The sequence below is a fragment of the Anolis carolinensis genome, chromosome 2 (assembly GCF_035594765.1).
Source record: "Anolis carolinensis isolate JA03-04 chromosome 2, rAnoCar3.1.pri, whole genome shotgun sequence".
In the NCBI taxonomy this organism is placed as follows: Eukaryota; Metazoa; Chordata; class Lepidosauria; order Squamata; family Dactyloidae; genus Anolis; species Anolis carolinensis.
In genome coordinates, this window is record NC_085842.1 from 51551543 (window position 1) to 51572554 (window position 21012).

Consider the following 21012-nt stretch of genomic DNA (forward strand, 5'->3'; position numbering starts at 1 on the left):
TTATGGCCTTGATGGTGTTGCCTCCATTGAGCTTGCTTTTGAGAATTTTTCTGACCCTTTGTGTGTATTCTTTGCTGACCACAGTTTTCACATGTTCATGCTTGATGTTGTCCAGCTGTAGTATGCCCAGATATTTATAGGCCTCTGGCTGGTGACACTTTATTGTTTGGCCATTGGGCATGTTGATGCCCTCACTTTCAATGATTTTTCCCTTCTTCAATGCCACTGTCGAACATTTGTCCAAACCAAACTCCATGTTGATATCAGTGCTAAAAATTCGGACAGTGTTGGTCAGAGACTGGATTTCAGTTTCCGTTTTCCCATATAGCTTCAGGTCATCCATGTACATCAAATGTGAAATTTTGTGAGAATTCTTAGATATTTGATAGCCGAGATTTGTTTTTTGTAAGATTGTTGACAGAGGGATCATGGCAATAATGAAAAGCAGAGGGGACAATGAATCTCCCTGGAAAATTCCTCTCCTGATGTTGACAAGTCCATAGCTTTCATTTCCAACAAACAGTTCAGTTTTCCAGTGCTCCATCATGTTTTCAATGAAGGTGCCAACTGTTTTACAAATCCCGATGGCGTCCAGGCACTTGATGATCCAGCCGTGTGGGAGTGAGTCAAAGGCCTTTTTGTAGTCAATCCACGTCATGTGGAGATTAGCTTTTCGGCTCTTACAGTTCTCCAGAATCATTTTGTCAATCAATAACTGGTCTTTTGTGCCCCTGCTTTTCCGTTTGTTGCCTTTCTGTTCATCTGGCAAGATGTTTTTTTCTTCAAGATAGTCTTGAATTCTGTCAGCTATGATGCCAGTCAGTAGTTTAAACATAGTGGGCAGACACGTTATTGGCCTGTAGTTTCCTGGTGCTGCGCCTTTTGCTGGATCCTTTTGTATCAGGTATGTTCTTCCAGTTGTTAGCCATTCACTGATACTTCCTTTCTGCAGCATCTCATTGAATTGTTGGGCCATTTTTCCATGTAAACTAATCAGATGTTTGAGCCAAAATCCATGAAGTTGATCACTACCAGGCGATGTCCAGTTCTTGACTTTTTGCACTCGTTTGCTGATCATTTCAGTTGTTATTTCCATCAGTTCCATTTTGTTCTGTGAGAATTTTCCTTCAAACTCCTTTATCCACCCAGCGTTTTTGTTGTAGTTTTTATTATTTTCCCAAAGTTCTTTCCAGAACTTTGTTGTTGCAGTTTTCTCTGGCTTTATGGTTACTGTGTCTGTTGTTTGGTTCAGACTCTGGTAGAACCGTCTTTGGTCTGATTGAAACAGTTGATTTTGTCTGTACTGGATGATTCTGGCTTCATACCTTTCAATTTTTCTGGCTGTTGCTGTAATTTGTTCTTTCACGATTTCCAAAGCTTCTTCAATTTTTCTGGTGTTCAGCCAGTACTTTCGGATCAGGTATTGCTTGATTTTGTCATTCTTCAGTTTCCTCTCTTTCATATTTTTCAGGTTACTTGCATCTGATCTAAGTTTCTTGATTTTCAACTGTAGCCTGACCTTCCACTTTGGTTTTCCAGTCGATTTTCTTTGGGGCTGCCTTGGTTGTAGGAGCCCAAGTTCTTCTGTTACTATCACTGCTGCACTGTAGGCAAACTGGTTTGTTTGTTCAATTGATGTTATTTGGACAATGGAGAGTGCTGCATTCACATCTTTCATGAGAGGCGCCAGGTGTCTCTTGGGCACTGTTTTTAGAGTTGGGAGCCGCTGTCTTATTGCATTTGCTGGAGCATGAGCCATGATCTTATCCTTGAGCTCTTGTTGTCTTGCTGTCAAGGTTCCTGGTGGTTCAGCAGATGTTTCAAGTGCTGGTTCATGAAATTCTTGCAAAAGCTCCACACCTTCTTCTGGTTCAATCTGTTCCACCATTCCAAGTGTTGCTGGAGTCTCTGCTGCTGTCTGTGCTGTGGTCTGATGGTAATCTACTTTGCAAATTTTCTGGATTTCTTCGAGTTCAATTTCACGGAACACTTTGTTTCTGATTATGAATCTTCGTTGGTCAGCCAGTCGGGGTTCTGTTATCTGTGAGTCAGGGTACTCTTGTTTCCATAGCTGATGCATCCTTTTTTGGTAGCCACGCCTTTGAGGTTCAGATTTGTAGTAGCATTTCATAATTGTGCGGTTTTCTGGCATTGTATATTTTTGCCGCTTCTGTGACTGTTCATTTGGGTTTTGATGATTCCGTAGCCCACTTGTCGATGGATGTCCAGAATCAGCAGCATCCACCGCGGTCCTTTTTATCCTGGGCGACGACCGAGCCAGTATAGACTTCGTTTGGGTTTGATTCTCCATAATGCTAATGGGTTAGGTGCTCTTGGTTGTGCTCCTCAGCTGAGGCCTCTCTGGCTTGGTTGGACCTGCTGGTAGTTACACTACTGCCAGCACAGCCATCAGTCATCATTGGAGCAGCTAAGCCCCCCCCCACCACGTCAAGGTGGCACCTGCGGGGGGGATTATTATTATTATTATTATTATTATTATTATTATTATTATTATTATTATTATATTTTTATACCCCGCCCCATCTCCCCGAGGGGACTCAGGGCGGTTTACATGGGGCCATGTTAGGAAAATGTGCAGTAGTATATTAAGCTACTGTCCTTTACCCACTTACTTGTGTGGGACTCTTTGGTAATTATTTCTGTGAAGGCCTGTGTAGAAAGTGTATGTGCATACTGGTTCACTTATGACTCATTTTCCACATATGTAGTAGCTTTTTGGATGGGGAAAGTAAATCACACTGTGCTTAAAACAGTGAATCAGGCACCTCTCACTAAGTATTATAGGCATCAAGAGAAATTTCAATCAAAATTGTTACATTTAAGCCCACAACTGCAGAACTGTTCAAGCAGTGCTATTTAGTATTTATGGCTAATTAGTCCTATTTCGAAGTTTTAAGGAAAGATAAATTTACAACTGAGAATATTATTGTAGTTGAGGATTATGGACTTCAAGTATTTTGCTCGCTTACATGTAAATCAAGAATGAACAACGAAATTAGCAGGGATTTGAATAGCATAGAAATGAGGAGAAAAATGAAGTACAGAAATATTAAAACACAACAAACTAAACAGAGATTAAGGAGAGCGTTTCATCAAAATGTTATATCCATATTGAGAGGAAAGTATATTTTCTTAATAGCTTTGTGGAGTCAATCACACTAGCTCAGTCTGCTAATTTTCCACTGGATTAAAATGGTCAACGTGAAATAAAAAGTAGACTATGAAAACACCATACCATCAATTTTATGTTTGGGTTCAATTTTATACTAACCCTGACCAGAAAATGATTTGCCCATGACAACTTGGAGGTATGGTTATCTCTACTCACAGTTCCATATGTTTGAATACGTCAGTCCAGAAACCAGTTGGGATAGGCCCATGTTTGTCATGGATACCATGAACCCCCGAGCCGCACCTGATAAACTGGCCCTCCAGTGAAGTCACCCAGAAGAAAATGTCAACACCTCCAAGACCAGGTCTATGAGCTTGGCCAAGAAGTCTGTTAGGCAACAGGGTAGATAGTACACTAACAGAATCCCCAGGCTATCCCTGGTTTTCAGACTTAGGTACACACACTCAATGTGATTCATCTCCCTAGTAAGTAGTCTGGTCTGGTTAAGATTGTCTTTATAGATCCCAGCTATCCCATTCACCCCCATCCACTTTCCCTCACCTGCTCACTGACGCAGTACCTGACTAAGAGGGCCTGGCCCCACATTGGACCACTATAATATCCCAGCCAAATTTCAGCCAAGTCTGCTCCCTCATCTTTGAGGAGATTATAGATGATATCAGTCTTATTTTTACTGACCTGGCATTACGTAAGAGCAAGTTGAGGTCTTGTGGGTGATCTGGCTCATTTTCAAAGTTCCCCAGATTGGCAAGGTGACTGAAAAGTGAGATTGGTATTAAACACTTTTCTGTGCTTCTTCTATAAGGACATGTGATCTTGTCATTGCCATATCCCCCTCTTCCCTGTGTGACTTGTATTGCTGCCCCAGTTTCCATACAAACTGAATAAAAAACAACAATACAAGGACAAGCCCTTGTCTTAAATCCAGAATTCTTTGACAAACCGAAGGGAAGAGATTCCAGAGAGTGTGTCATCTTAAGCTCTTGACATAAATCTAAGTTTCATTGAAAAAAATGAAGGGAAAGGGTCCCAGAGAGGGTGCTATCTTTAGCCTTTGCCACAAATACAGGTTTCTTTGAAAAACCAAAGGGAAGGGGTCCCAGAGAAGATGTTATCTTAAGCCCTTGCCATAAATCTACGTGTCCTTGAGAAACTGAAGGGAAAGGATCCCAGAGAGGCTTCTATCTGAAACCCTTGCTATAAATTCAGGTTTCTTTGACAAACCAAAGGGAATGTATCCCAGAGAGGGTGCTATCTTAAGCCCTTGCCATAAATCTAGGTTTCTTTGACAAACTGAAGGGTCCCAGAGAGGGTGCTATCTTAAGCCCTTGCCATAAATCCAGGTTTCTTTGAAAAACCAAAGAAAAAAGGTCCCAGAAAAGGTGCTATCTTAAGCCCTTGCTATAAATCCAGTTTTTCTTGACAAACTGAAGGTCCTTGCTATAAATTCAGGTTTCTTTGAAAAACCGAAGGGAAATCTTAACTTTGGTGCTTTTAATCCAGTTCTTAATGAAGGATATAAGGACAAATGATGCCTAAAATGACAGGGAGTCTGGGAAATTCACCCCTTTGCCACCAATGGGCTGGATTGATAACAAATCTTTCAATTCTTTTCAATTATTTCAAAAACACCCAACAGCTGAAAATAAGACAAGATGGACAAAGAAAAAACAGGAATTTGAAGATCTAGAAAAAAAAATGCCCAAAAATACCTATGGGTAAAAATGATTACCAAATTAACTCTATAAATATTTCAAAAAGTTTGGCTAGATTCCTAAAAACGAACTAGAAACAGAATATTAAAATTAAAAGACAACAGGGGACAATTAAGAACATCAGAGGATGAAATAAGTGAAATCATGGCAAGTTTTTATGAGAAACTTTATGAAGATAAAGATACAGTTGAACAAGATGGACTTTTAAAAGAAAGCATAGATCCACAGTCACAAATAAAATTAAACAGCATAATAACAAATTCAGAAATTGGAAATTCAATAGACAGTCTAAAAACGAACTCAGCCCCCAGAGCAGATGGCCTCACCATAAATTTTTTCAAAATATTTAAAGTAGAAATTATTCCGAACTTAGTCATACTCTTTAACAAAATTATGGAAAGAGGCAAGGTCCCAGACACTTGGAAATATTTTGAGATACTTGTAATCTTAAAACCTAACAAGGATGTGACTGATCCTAATGCATATAGACCAATTTCCCTCTGCAACGTGGACTATAAAATTTTCACTAAAATCTTAACTAACAGAGTGAGGGAAGTAATGCCCAAAGTCATACACGAAGATCAATATGCATTTATAAAAAATAGGAAAATAGCAGATCCAATTAGATGAAGATCCTACCCAAATTTCTATAGTTATTTCAAACCCTGCCAGTAAATATCCCTGTCAATCTATTTAGGAAGTGGGACAGCTCCATCAAAAATGGGTAAAACTAGAGAAAGAACTAAATTATTGGAAAAGGAGGTCATTTATGGGAGAAAAAATGATAAAAAGGAGCTTAAGAAGGTAAGGGCTGGCCCACTCCTTTCAACATTGTACATTTGGAAGAAATGGCAAAATAAATTACAAATAAACAAAATAGATCCCTTTCCATTAGAAACCCTGGAAAACAAAGACCAAACATTTAGGAACTTAATTAAGACTCTGAAAGGAAACAGAGTAAATAAGGTAAGAGACCTCGTAGAACCCACTGGAGAATTTTTTTTTAAAGGATAAAATAAAAGACAAAGGCGGGTTTAAAAACTGGATAGCATGATTAGGCTTGTCACAAAGAATACAGGAAATGAAAAAGAAAGAAGCAATAGATGCCCCATTAAATAGAATCATGAACTGGAAAATAGAAAAAGAGAAAGTAATTATTGGGGAAATATATAAGGAATTAACAACCTTATCCTACAAGACAAAATATACCCTAATAAAGGCTTGGAGACAAGATACAAACTTTAACGAGAATCTAGATAGATCCTAGATTGACAAAATCCAAAAAATTAAACACCTAAAAATAAAAAAACGGAAAATAATTTCAAAATGGTATAGGACTCCCTTACAATCAGCACACATTATGAAAAACTTCTCTAATAAATGCTGGCATACGTGTGGGGAGATTGGTACATTTTCTCATATGTGGTGGGATTGCATTGAGATCCAAAACTATTATAATACAGCCAGGGAAGTAATAGAGGAAATAACAGGACAAAATTATATTGGAATAAAGCTCCCATTTTTTGTCCCTCACTATTGAGGTAATGGAGGGGAATAACGAATGGATAGAAATACGAAAATTTATGATATCTGCTGTATGTGCCACAATCGCCCGAGGTTGGAAAGATAAAACAAGGTGGGGTCTGGAAACTTGGTGGTCTTACCTCTCTGAATATTTAATTAATGACTTTATTAATCAAAGGAAAAATAAATATCTAAATAGTGATTCCAAACAAGACTGGAAGAGGAAATTGTATTGTTTAATCAACAACATGGAAGAAAATGTTAGGTACAGAATTTTGAATCAGGCCATCTAAACAATTAAATCAATGTATTAAAACAAGCTCACCCAGATAGGAGGGAGGAGGGTGGGAAGAGGTGAGGTGAGGGAGAGGGGATTTAAGGGGAAACTAATTGGTCTATATTGAAGTACAAACTGAATATGTAACTTAGTCACAAAAACTGTAAATAGTCATCTATATTGATAGAATATCAAGGTTTGTACTGCAATGCATTGCCATCTGTATTATTTTCAGAAATAACAAAAGATAACAAATCCTTCAGTTTCCCAGGTCAAAAATGGATTTTTGTCCTCCTGTATTTGGGAGGCTCCAGAAAAATGGATCGTGGCACCCACTGAAATCCAGGACACCAAAACAGTTCACAGTTTACCCGAATCACACAATTCTACTACCTAGTCTTCCAGCTGGCTCTCAGCACCAGCTGGTGTAACAGTCCCAAAGCTACTAGTACCTACACAACATCTAACACATAGGACTGAGTCCCAGGACTTGTGGACTCAGCCATATATTTGCTCCCTCCTTGTAGATTGCTGAATCACATCAAGCTGGAATGGGCATGAGGCTGCAGTCTATTTATGAGAAGTACAGAAGCAAGGAACAGAGAGCTGGATGGTGATGCTCTTGCTTATGGCCTTTTGCTGAGCCACACCTAGATGGAATATATCACTACTTCACCTCAGAATCCCATGTCTTGTTTATACGTACTAAAGGACTGAACTATAATGTGATCCTAACAAGTTTTATTCATTTAGTCCAGTTCCTAGTATCAGTTGGAGGAGAATTGATGGGAACCCATTGTCTCGAAAAATAAGCACATTCAAAGGAATCCTTGAAATCCCAAATTTTCAACAGGAAGATGAAGCTACTTATGAATGTATTGCAGGAAATGTTAGAGGAAGAAATGCTGCAAGAGGCCAACTGTTTATATATGGTGAGAAAATTGAATCTATTTTTTATTTCAGCCCTTGACAATATGTGGCTCTCTTGTTTTTACAACTCTCATCAGCTATGGCTAGTACAACCAATAGAGAGAAAGTCTGGGATTTGCATTTCAACAACATTTAAATGGCCACAAGTTGCCTGCTGAGTCTTCATGTTATTATACCCGTAAAGTTGCTAGGTTGAAAATGGGACAGGCTCCTGTATGTTTACTAGTTGATAGTTAATAGGCTTTCTCTATTAGGTTGATCTGTAAATTAATAAACAGTTGAAATTATGGTCTTTGCCCATACCAGTTCTATTTGAGTGAGCATCAGAAAAGCAGATTGCTTATTATAAGGACACTTCTTTTTCTTTCTGTGGCAATTACCTGTTGCTGTAGTTAAGCCAGTTGCAACAACTGTCACTAGACAGCTCAAGGAGAGAACACATTATCCCTCACCAAATTATAAATCCAAGGATGCTTCTGCTAGAGAGTGGTAATCCATTCCTCTGAACTATAGCTATCAGGTGTATGTCACATCCCTCACCAAACTAGAAATACAAGGATTTAAGTCCCAGGAGTCATTAGATAAAGTCATATTAGTAAAATTATTATAAAACTTATATATTTCTGTAGTGTTGGTGCTCCAGATCATCAACTATTATTTTAAAAAAGGATACTGTTTCATGTAATGTTAACCAGTGGTTTCAGTAGGGGAATTAGGTCAGGCTGTGGTGCAGGCTGGATAGCAGCCAGCTGCAACAAATCACTCTGACCAAGAGGTCACGAGTTCAAGGCCAGCCCGTGCCTGCGTCTGTCTCTGTCTCTATGTTATGGCATTGAATGTTTGCCTTATATGTGTGCAATGTGATCCGCCCTGAGTCCCCTTCAGGGTGAGAAGGGTAGAATATAAATACTGTAAATAAATAAATAAATTAGGGCTATTACAGAATTTTAAATTGATGCTGTCTTAATAACACATGCAGGAAGCTATTTTAAAAAACTTTATTTGTACAAACTTTACATTTTTAGGCATTACATGTGTAAAAATGCTAGGAGGGAGGGCAAATTATTAGAATACAAATAGCTACAACAGTTTTCTCTTTGTCTGTTGAATAGCACTCCCTGAATGGAATAAAGGCCTTGAGAATGCCCATGTCTCTCTTTATGACACTTTCATGTGGGAATGTAAAGCAACTGGAAAACCAATGCCTTCATACTATTGGCTTAAAAATGGCCAGCCACTATCACCAGAGGTAAAATCTATATTTGATTTTAACTTTTGTTCGAAATGTGCATCTGATTCTTTCTTTTCTGAAGCTTTATTGCTCTTTCAAAATCTCTCATAGATATACTGAAAGCTAATCCATACTTGATAGACTGGAGATTGTTTTTCCTTGGTTTATAATAGTAGAATAACATAATTATTTCAATCAGTTGTGGGGTCTGGGAACATTCTGGGTTATCCCAGCTCACCTGCCCTTGGTAGTTTTTCCTTTTTAACAAAAATTCCTCCAGGAATATGGAGCCAATTTCACAAGTTTTTGTCTTCCTTGAGAGGAATTCATTTTGGTGCTGCTTTTGAATATTAGGCACTTCATTTAACTATCTTATAATTGCTATTGTCAACTCTATCCTGCATGATTCTATGTTTTTTTTAACTATACCCTTTTAAAGCTATTTCAGCTTGTGCCTGTCACCATGTCTTATAGTAGAAAAATTCTATAAAATAATTATGTGTTGTGTAAAGAATTACTGTCTTTGGAATCTATCATCAATTTTGTAGGGTACTTCTAAATTCTGGCATTACATGAGAGGGTGAACAATTTTGTTCTGTCTGTTCTTTCCACACCACATTAAAAATGCTGAGTAGTACTGAACTAAAATTAAATTCAAGCCAGTTGGATGATGTGTGATTTCCTCCTGTCAATTCTTTGCACAACAGAGTAACATTGCTTGTTTTGCACAATCTCTTGTGCAATTGCCTTGCAAAATGTGGTGCAAAGGTATAATAAAGTGAAATTCCATTAGCAAGGATTTTCATTCCCCTCATCATACATTTGATTTAGCCCCCTTGTGAATATTTTTTTACTAGATTGCTTATGTAACCTTTAAAAATCATCTGAGAAGCACTAGAGAGATGAGCATATGAAACAAAATGCCTGTGTTATTATGCTTCAGTTCACAGGGTTTTGTATGTATGTGAGGGGAAAAGAGAAACAGAGTGTCTGTAGAATTGACTCTGAGGACAGAAAACAGTCTGCAGGTACAACTAAGTATGCAGAAGATATTTGTAGCCAGCTCCGTTGAAGTCAAAAGTGGATAAGTAATGGAATGTTGTTAATTAGATTGCTGTGTACCAACCAGGCAACCCGAGGCTGTGTTCTCATCAAACTTTAAAGCTAAGCAAGGTTGGAATGGGTCAGAACCAGGAGGAAAATCCTCCAAGGGACACCCAGAGTGCTGAGGAAATGGTTTTGTTTTATTTTGAATTCGAGAAGAGTTACTCCTTTGACTTCTGGGATGTTAAAAATCCAGATAATCACATCTCCCATTGGATCATGTTGGGAAATCACAGTTAACTTTTTTTTCACCTCAAATACCAGTTTAAAATTTGGAGACACACTAAATGTTAAAATGAGGATTGACCCAGTTAAGTTTCAGATGGATAGCTTTAGTGTGATTTTTTTTGCACCTGTACATTTTGCTATTTTTCATCTGTAAGTTTTGCTATTTTTCAAAGAAGAAAACAATTTTTAAAAGTTGCTGATAACTGAGCACACAAAATTTGGTTTTTTAAAAATGAATACACCTAAAAATAACCAGAGCCACCTGGGGACAGTTAATTTCACCAATCAAAACACAGATTCGTGCACAATAAATAGATGACAAAAACATCAATGAGGACTAATTTGGGCTTGTCTATCCAATGGAAAAATTGGCAAAACAGTTCCAGACTTGGCTAGTTCAAATAACAACATAAACCTGAACCCTTAATATAAACATTTCAGTGAAGTGATATTAGCAACTAAAACTAGTTAATTACAGAAAAAATCAAGGAAAAATTGATGGTGTGACTCTAGATTTCTTCCACATAAGCACTGTGATTATACATCATTGATTAGATTCCTGCTTTTACCAGTTGTTAGTTGTACGGAAAGTACATCATGTTGATATTTCTCCCCTTATTTTCCCTACAGTTTTGGTGAATCAGTCAAAATTGCCATGCTAATCAGTCTGATCTGATCCATTTAGAAGCGGGTATAAATATGCACAAATCATCCCCAATTTGATCCAGAATTTGAGATACATCTGATTCCGTTTAACAGTTCTCAGAGGATTTTATGGGGATAAAGTGGATCTGACAACCATTTATTCTACCTTGGGCTGGAGTAAAAAAAGTAATGTTACCAATAAGTAAATAAAATAACTGTTACCAATAAGTAAATAAAGTAGCTAACAAAAAACAACATTGTCTTTCTTGCTTTTAAGGAAAGAATTCATATTGAGAATGGAACCCTCACTATAACTATGCTGAACATTTCAGATTCTGGCCTATATCAGTGTGTTGCAGAAAACAAATATGGCTCAATATATTCCAATGCTGAATTAAGAGTAATTGGTAAGTTAATGGTGCCTAAACATGACTGGCTAAATGGGAAGACTGAAATCTGAAATAAACGTATATGATTTATCAAAATAAAAAAGTCTATATATGTACCTACCCAGGTGTAGACCCACTTGAGTATAGAATTGTGGTCAAATTCAGTTTTCTTAGATATCTTGAGTTAATACTGGACTTTGCAAATGGAAAAATATGTGATTTTATACTGTCCTATTACAACCCAGGTCCCTTCCACACAGGGCCAAAACCCAAAAGACATCACAGGAAAACCAGACTAATCTGTACTAAACTGACATTTCCCAGTTTACTCCAGATTAAACAAGAGATCTAGACCTTACTGAAAGGTCTAGATCTGTTGAGGTGCTGGACCTGTTTCACAATCCCCTCCCAGACCATCATTTTCCCCAAAGCTTTCCTGGGGACCTGGCTGCATGCTCAGACCTCTCAGCAAAAGTGCAATCCCTCCTTCTCCAAACCTCCTGAAACATCATTTTGATGTGTCAGGAGCTTTTGCTTTTGCCAAGTGGCCTGAGCGTGTAGCAAGGCCCCTCAGCTAACTTTTGTTAAAAAAACAGGGGGCTGTGGGCTGGCTAGATTCCCTCCTGGGTCAACTTCTGGTTGACCAGGGAGAGCAACTAGCCAACCCCGGTCCAGAGAAAGCATGGGGTTGGGCCAGGTGTGGGCCACGTTCCTGGGAGGAACTGGATTTAACAGTCCCTGTTCCTCTTGGGATTTGGCCCTTTGTAGAGCCCTTCTTCTTTTTTATTAGTACCTAAACTTACTTGGACAAATGCTTTCATTTAGGCCAAGAACCTATATGATTGAGTATAACATGCAAGGTCCATCTGGTATATTTTCCCTTGTCACCAGTTCTAAGGCTCTCCCACAATGATCATTCATTTGCTAATAGAGGCTGAAAATGGTTAGATAACTTTCTGCCAGAGTCAGATATAGGACTTTTGCCAAGATTAGCTGATGCCCTCCAGAGGTCTATGTGGATGTTATCATCAGTCTTCATATATCTATGGAAATATAGCCACATGCTTTTCCACTCCCCTTTGATCTCCACCAGGCACAGAATGGCCTGCCAAAAGGCTATTATAGAGCAACAGTGAATCCTGAATGTTGCAAAGAGCAACAATGATGCTGAACTTTGCAGAGATAGGAACAAAGAAAACAAAACATATAAGCATAGGATGGAGTTTGCATATGCCATTCACTGGATTCCAGTGTATGCATGTGTAATTGATAATATTGCCTGATTATATTATAAACAAAATAATGTTGTTGTTTTTTAAAAAAAGAAAGAAATGCTGCTTTTTCTATTCTTTCTAGCTTCTGCTCCTGATTTTTCCAAAAACCCTATGAAAAAAATATCTGTTGTCCACATGGGTGGTGAAATCACAATTGAATGTAAACCAGATGCTTCTCCTAAGGCAGCTATTACCTGGAAAAAAGGCACAGAGTCTCTAAAGCAAAGCAAAAGGTAAACCTAAATAACTTTCTTTCTTCTAATTCTGGAAAAAGGCTTATCAAATCTGGGTACAAGACCAAAGCTCTGCTCATGAAGATAGAGGCAGTTGACTTATTCATTTTTATGTTATGTCTCTATTTCATTGAATTCCTGGTCACTGCCATATCATAAGTTGCATTTTTCTTCAGAATGGGTCGCTATTCACTCTCCAGTTCACAGAACCAATTTTCCAGTGAAACAGGTTATAGCCATGTGTTTATATGTAAAACTGATTCAGATTTTTAACAGATATTACTTAAGTGAATGGCTGAGCAGTCAGGTCCACTAAATTTAGATCATGTTAAATTTTTCCCATTGTAATTCTGTAGTTCTTTATAGATGGAGAGGTGTTCAGGCACAATTTCTTACCATTTTGAATGTAATTACCACTTTGGCTTACCATTTTGAAATCTTATTTTTTAGACATTTGTAGTTATAAGGAACCATTCTAACATACTATTAACATGATATCATGATATGCCTGTGATGTCAGAGATACATAGCAGGTTGTTTGTGGTGGGTCCTATTTTTTCTGTTGATTTTTTTCTGAGCTTTATTCTATTGAGTTTCTAAGTGTTTTGATTTGTTATCGATATATTGTATTTCAATATTATCTTTATAAACTGTATTGTAGTTCCAGTATATAAAGGTCATAATAATGTCTTCAGAACTAGTTATAAATGTTTCTTTATTTATGATTCATTGGCCCATTCCAGCCTGTTCCACCTGGCATTATGCTTATTCTTAGATCTTTTTATGGAGGTTGTACAAGGGCAATCGCCATCAGGTGGCTATATGAACATTGGCATTGTTGCATTGTTGCTACTTCATTGCTTTATATCTGAGGTCCACAAACCAAGTACAATCATACCGGACGGATGACACCTGGCTCGACAACAGTCCATGTGAAAAAGATATTGCAGTCTATATGGACAACAAGTTGAACATGAGCCAAGCATTGTGATACAACAGCTAAAAAGCCAATGGGAATTTAGGCTGCATCAAAAAGAATATAGTGTCTAGATCAAGGGAATTCATGATGCCCCTCTATTCTGTTTTGGTCAGACCTCACCTGGAATATTGTGTTCAATTCTGGGCACCACAATTTAAGAACAATATTGACAAGCTAGAATATTGTCCAGGGAAGTGTGCCTAAAATGATCAAAGGTCTGGAAACCATGAACTATGAGGAACACCTTAAAAAACTGGGTATGTTTTATCTGCAGAAAAGAAGTTTGAGAGGAGACATGATATAAATATATGTATAAATATTTGAAAGGAAGAGGGAGCATGCTAGTTTTTTGCTGCCCTGGAGACTAGGACTCGGAGCAATGGGTTCAAATTACAAGAAAGGAGATTCCACCTGAACATTAGGAAGAACTTGTTGACCATAAGAACTGTTTAGCAGTGGAACTCTCTGCCTCGGAGTGTGGTGGAAGCTCCTTTCTTGGAGGCTTTTAAACAGAGGCTGGAAGACCATCGCTCAGGGGTACTTTGTGTTTTTCCTGCATGTAAGGGTGTTGGACTGAATGGCCCTTGTGGTCCTTTTCCACCTCTATGATTTTATGATAACAAACTCTACTACTGGCAGGATCTTTTCTGTCCTCATTGCATGAGTAAAATGTTTAAATTCACATTTTAAAACCTTTTAAACTTCAAATTACAATTTTAAATTTACTACTTTAGAATTTCAATTTAGATTTAAAGGTAAAGGTAAAGGTTTCCCCTGATGTTAAGTCCAGTCATGTCTGACTCTGGGGGTTGGTGCTCATCTCCATTTCTAAGCCAAAGAGCCGGCGTTGTCCGTAGACACCTCCAAGGTCATGTGGCCGGCATGACTGCATGGAGCACCGTTACCTTCCCACCGGAACTGTACCTATTGATCTACTGACATTGGCATGTTTTCGAACTGCTAGGTTGGCAGAAGCTGGCGCAAGAGCAGGCGCTCACTCCGCTCCCGGGATTTGAACCTGGGACCTTTCGGTCTGCAAGTTCAGCAGCTCAGTGCTTTAACACACTTCGCCACCGGGGCTCCTAAATTTAGATTTAGACTTTGCTATTGTTGCTGGTGTTACTCTGTCCCCCCTCCCCCAGTTCATAGTGTTACTTCAAGATACTAATATATTATTTTTAGATTTGTGCGTGATTACTTTAGGTTTGTAACCCAGTTTTCTGCTCAGTAAAAAGTAATCTTATTTACTTATTTACTTATTTACTCCACTCTGAGTAAATTACTTCCTTCCTCAGCTCTGCTGCTCTTTTAAAATTATTTTCTTCTCTCTCTCTCTTTTCATTTTGTTTCTTCTTTTCACATACATCTTATGCCATTCTGAGTATCTTGTTATATTCCCATCAAACTCATGTTCTACTTTTAGGTCTCATTTAACAGAAAATTCTGAGGGTTTTGACAGTAGAATTAGAACAATGTGAGGTATCTAAGACACATTCTGCATAAAAGCAAAATGAATACAAATTGATCTCTTCTTTTGATGGCACAGTAGTATTACTTAGTGGACCAACAGGATTGATTCTCAACTGCTAACTTCAATTAATCACTTTAGCTCTATTTCTGACTAATGGGCGAAGTGACAGAAATCAAAGACATAGATTTCCTTTCATGTATCTAGTCATCACATCTTGCATCAACCAGTGAGATATGAAAATACATGAAAAATTTCGGACCACTCAGCAGAATAACTTGGATCACTTTCTCTTTTGGCTAGATAAAACTATATTAACACTACAGCAATATCCATATGACTTTGCAAAGTCTGTTTTCATCCCCAGCATGTTAGTGTGGGATCTTGCAGACATAAGGGAGCTTACAACACCTTAGACACTGAGGGAATAAAATTGGTAGCACAACCTTTTGTAGACTGTCCACTTCTTCAGATGCCTCTGAGGAAGTAGACTTATTTAATGAACATTTATGCTACCAACTTCATTCACTATTAATTTTAAGGTACTACAAGTCTTAGTTCAGCCTCCCAAGGCTAAGCCAACAAAGGTTCTTTGGATAGTTCTGAATTTGATTGTATATTTCCCATCTGGAAGAAGACACAACACATTTGCACAGAAATTCAAATTAACTTGAAAATGAGAAGGTTACAGCTGGCATGTGGTACAAAACAGACATAAGCAATTAGATCACATGCCAGCTGCAACCTTCTCATTTTCAAGTTAATTTGGAATTCAAAGTGTTGCTTTGAATGTGGCCAGTTCATGTATGTCCCAGTCGCAAATGTTTCTGAGTCAAAACGTGATACCTAGGAACATCACCTGATGATGTCATTGATAACTTAGTAGTACCAACAGTACCAACTAAACTTATCATTCAAAGATACCAAAAAAAGAACATATTTTCCTTTTTTGACATTAAGACAAAAATATTAGCAAAAGGAACTGTTTCCAGATTAAGGTGAAAGGAAAGGATTTCTTCTCACTTACTGCAAAAGATAGAAGGTGGGTGTAGAATAGACTGATGAGTGAACCCTGGCAAAACTACAACAACTGGGAGTAAAGGAATAAAATAAACAAATTAGCAGATGTTCTAGAAAGTCTTTGGAACTTGCAGGAACAAATCAATGAAGCCTATAACCAGCTTCTGCTATAAAAGCTAAATTGGGATTAGGACACATTCTTATCTGGAGCTGAGCCACAACCACAAAAAAAAAAAAAAACAAACAAAACACACACACACAACTGGGAAATTTTCACCCTACTTGGAGATTATCCACAAAAACTGGAGAATTAGGGTCAGGACCTGAGATCTGAAAACCTAAATGTAGCTAGAATAGTTACTAAAGGCTAGAGTAAGAACTGTGGTTTGTTTTAAGAATGATAGTTTTTTTCCTTCTTGTTATGTAGCGGCCACTTGTGGAGGCACAACACCAGAGATGGTGACGTTTTACTCCTCCCCGAAGAGAAAGGGTTCTTGATGCTCCAAGGAGCTTCATTTTCCAGCCCTTACCCAGTTCCCCACCCCAAGATGTCTGACTCTTAGAGCTCCTCATTAACCCATACTCTGCAGGTGATACTTCTCTCCACACAATTTGCCCTTTTCCCTCTTCATACAGAGCAACAGATAGGGAGCAACCCTGGGAAAGACCACTGTGTCAACAGAAGACCACTGTGTGAATGGAATATTAACCAGTTCACAAATGTGGATAATACCTTAGATAAGTCTTTGATCTGATCCAACATGGCTTTCCAATTTTCTTATCTTCATACTTCAGCTTGAAGGACAACATGAATTCCTTATAGTTAAAAGGATTAGAAATATCCTAGGTTGGTTGATGGCTTTGTCTGTTTTTGAAAAAGAGATCTTAGCTGATTCTACACTTTTACTAAACAGAATATTTTGATGCCTTTCTAATCTCCTCTCTTGCTGATCATTCTTTTTTCTTATAGAAACGAGAAAAGGGGGAATACTAAATAATCTGTAATCACAGAGGTAGAGGGGAAGAGAGTGTTAAAAATTCTTCTTTAAGGTAATACTTAGAAAGATGAAAGCACTTATTCCAAGCCTATGATTCTTAGTTCCTATTTCTTTTTTTGTTTCCACTTCTCTGCTGCAAAATGGCCATTGGGTGACCTAGTTAATTAAAATTTCTTCATATTTCTTTTGTTGGATTTCATCTTGTTACTTTGAAACTGTGAAACTATTGAAAGTTGGAGGAACACTTTATCACGCCTGTGACTTCTGCGGGGAGTCCATTGGCATTTCAGGAAAGTTCAGCATAGGTCTTACTCACGCCTGTGACTTCTGCGGGGAGTCCATTGGCATTTCAGGAAAGTTCAGCATAGGTCTTACTCAGGCAGACAACGAAGGGCATTAAGCTAAATTCAAAAAAGTAAAGAGCATCTTTTCTTCTACATATTTTTTTAAAGATCTATCTGGAACAACAAAAGACTAGCAGTGTAATCCTTCCTTATGTGGGAAAGAGATACTTGCTGGGCTTAACAATGCCCAGTAAGTAAGTAAGTAAGTATGTAAGTAAGTAAAAGTTTATTTGTATACCGCCCTCTCTCCCAAAAGGGACTCAGGGCAGTTTTCAATATAAAATCAGCATAAAACATTGTACAATAAAACACTGAAAACACTATAAAACGCTATAAGAATTAAAAACAAAAACAAAACATAATGATTGACTAAAACAATCACAGAAGCAGAAGGAATATAATCACTCAAATAACATATGAATCTGCAAAGAAAAAGGACCACTGGGATGGAGGAAAGGATGGCCTGGAGGGACCATTAGAACTAAAATACCATGTTATATTCTAAAATGCTTTGGGGCAGAGGAATAAAGTGCAGTGATTCAAGTCAAAGAGAAGGCCTGTGCTACTACTATAGCTATGGGCTCGGTTATACCTTTGAACACCACTGAATGATTATTATAAAATAGAGATTTGTGTATTTTTCCTATATTTCTATCACAAGACAATTGAGAAGCGGTGTTGTACTTCTTCTTATCCATTACCAATCAGCATATTTGCAGTCATAAGTAATAAGTGAAACTCAGATTTATTCAAGTAACCCCAGATTTATTCAAGTAACCTCAGATATACTCATCAGCTGCCTGTACTTATGTATTTTATTAAATTTGTATGCCAGATTTCCGTCAAAAATTGCTGTCAATGTGTCTAACAATGGTAAACAATTAAGATGAAGAAATACATTTTAAAAGAATTGAACAATAAATAGATAGACATAACAGCAGACAGTTAAGATAAGTTTTGGCCACAACACATCCGAAATGCCTAAAGCCTTTTAGGTGGGCGCTTTGAAAATGCTTGAAAAAGAAAGCAGAGATGGAAATAGCTGATAGGGGTGTGCAAAATTCCATTGATGGGTTCGGATTTTGGATAATTTCAGTGATTTGGAATACAAGCTGCCAAAAACAGATCAAGCAGAACCCCTTCAAAATGAAAAGCAAGCCGCTTAATTTAGGAAAGATCTGTTGATTTGGACTAATCTTTTTCGCTCTGCCACCCCAGGGGCAGGGCCTGGTGGTTGCTGGCTAATAATGATTGACAAGAGCAGCTGCAGGCAGTTTTTCCTCATTGGCCTGGCCATAGCCAGTCAGAAGAAAAAAGTGGATCACATGTCTTTTTGCAAAGCTAAGTCTATATATAGCCGCACAAGGTCCTCCATTTTCTGTGGGTGGCATGGCATTAGAGAGTGAGAATGTGTGTGCTTAGCTGCCTGCCTTTCTTTAGAAGCACTAGTGTTACTAGAATTTGAGAATTCTTTTTCTTTTGACATTTTACTATCTTTATAATCTTCCTTATTCCATCTTTTAATTTTTCAAATTCCACTGGAGAGGTGTGGGTGGGCATGCATTTTGGGGGGGGGGGGGCTATGAGTTTGAAAGATCATTTTGTATGTGTATTTCTCAATCTCTACTAGGATCATTTTGGATTGGATTTGTGTATGGATAAAGGTAATGATATTTGGCAAATGTAAATCCAAAGCTTTCTTGGGCATGTATAAGTTTATGTATTTACTCAAATCTAGTGCACCATCGAATCTAATGTGCACCTCAATTTTCAAAACTCTGACACAAAAAAAGTATTTGCTGGTGAATGTAAAGCACAAAGGCAAAAAATGCACTCTTTGTAATTTGTTCCAAAAAGGTGTGCATTATAGTTACTGTGAGCTTAGAATTCCTATTTTTAAAGTAAAAAGCGTTAGATCCGCAAATCTTCCAGCAATGGAAAGTAACTCCAGAGAATCAGAAAACCTTTGATGGGAAAATGGGAAGGAAAAGAAGGCAGTGAGAAATTTGAAGGAAGATGGAAGATGTTAAAGCTGAGGTGCTTTAACATTCATACAGCAGCACTTCAAGAAACTCAGAGAGCAGGAGAGGAATAGCAAGATTAATTTTGAGGGTTGGGAGTTGTTCATTAATGCCAATGGGTGCTTCAGACACATGCTTCATCAGGTCATTTCTGATAGCAAAGCCAATTCTGTGTATTCTTTATCCTTGTTCAGGCAGTCCCGTCCAGATGACGGTATGGCTTCCTGTTTCTTCCTTCAGCTGTTCCTCTTCTGCTCTCTGGGTCTCTTGAAGTACTGCTATATCCATGTTAAACCGCGATAACTCCCTTGCAATAATAGCAGTACTGAGGTCAGGGCATTCACTGTCTGTGTTATCCGACAGTGTCCGTATGTTTCATGTTCCAAAGTTCATTTTTCCTTTTTGACCACAAGGTGGTGACCCCTTGGATGTGGCAGTCCAGTCAGTGATAAGAAAAACAGAATATGTTTAGGGCACCTTTTTCAGCACCCTCCCCATATAGGGTGAACAGAGTGGATCTTAAATAGGGCTGCTCAGTTGTGGATACAGCTGCTGAACTACTCAACTGCCTCGGACCTTGAGGTAAAATGATTGAATCAATATCCACTACCCATGTGTCATTCTGTGGCTAGAGGCTTCCAGATTTCACAGCCCTGCTCCCATTGCCACTCACTGATTGCTTTGAGACTTTTGTTGGTTTTGTTTTATGTGTGGAGGTCAGTGCACACCTGATCAACACAGTCTTCAAAGAATTAAGTTCACATTGCATGGGTAACCTGACGACCAGTGGCTTCTCACCTGTTGCAGCCTTCTTTTTCCTCCACAGCCATTGTAACATGTTATCATCTGCCTACTCTGCCATTGAGGTGTTCACATTTTGCTTGGTCTGGTTCCTCCCCTATGGCCTTGCCACCCAGGTAGACCCCCCTTGGAGCACATGAAACCAATGAATTTATCTGCAGGTTCTCTGGAGCACACACACCCTCTCACCATGACAAGGAGACAATCCATCAATGTGAAGGTGGGTAATAAATAAATTACACACAGCCATGTGTAACAAAATGCCTAGTTATAATGTAGAGTTTGAAATATGTTTGTTGATGTTGAGACTTGATCTACCTTATAGGGCTGGCGTGCGAGTAGCCATTTTGTGGTTCTCAGGGAGCAGCAGCACCAGGAGAGGAACTATTTTGCATAAGAGCAACCTGATTGGTCGAATGCAAATGAGCAGGTGCCAAGATTTGAAAGATGAGAGTCAAGGATGGCAGTTGAAGAAGAAAAAACCCAACTGAATATTCTATGGGAGTTGAAGTCAGTAAGTGAGGGAGTTAGCTGGAGAGTCATGATGTTTGTTAGTCAGTAAGTAAGAGTCAGGGAGGACGTTAATGCCAGGTGGTTAGAGAAGTAGTCAGAAGAGTAAGTTAAAAATAATCAAAATCTGTATTTACATAGTAATATCGCATTCCTTTTTATGAAGA

At 38.3% G+C, this 21012-nt stretch overlaps 1 protein-coding gene across 8 annotated transcripts in view; it reads left to right on the forward strand.

Moving 5' to 3' along the window:
• Window positions 1-21012, forward strand: part of cntn6 (contactin 6) — a 344808-nt gene that overhangs the window by 254496 nt on the left and 69300 nt on the right. For all 8 annotated transcript variants that reach the window (XR_010002549.1, XM_062969725.1, XM_062969724.1 and 5 more), the window contains 4 exons: window positions 7424-7602; window positions 8713-8849; window positions 11086-11215; window positions 12554-12704. Coding sequence is in view for 7 of the 8 variants with exons in the window: in XM_062969725.1 (XP_062825795.1) it covers window positions 7424-7602; window positions 8713-8849; window positions 11086-11215; window positions 12554-12704 (597 nt within the window). In the remaining variant the exon portion in view is untranslated. The remainder of the gene's footprint in view (window positions 1-7423; window positions 7603-8712; window positions 8850-11085; window positions 11216-12553; window positions 12705-21012) is intronic.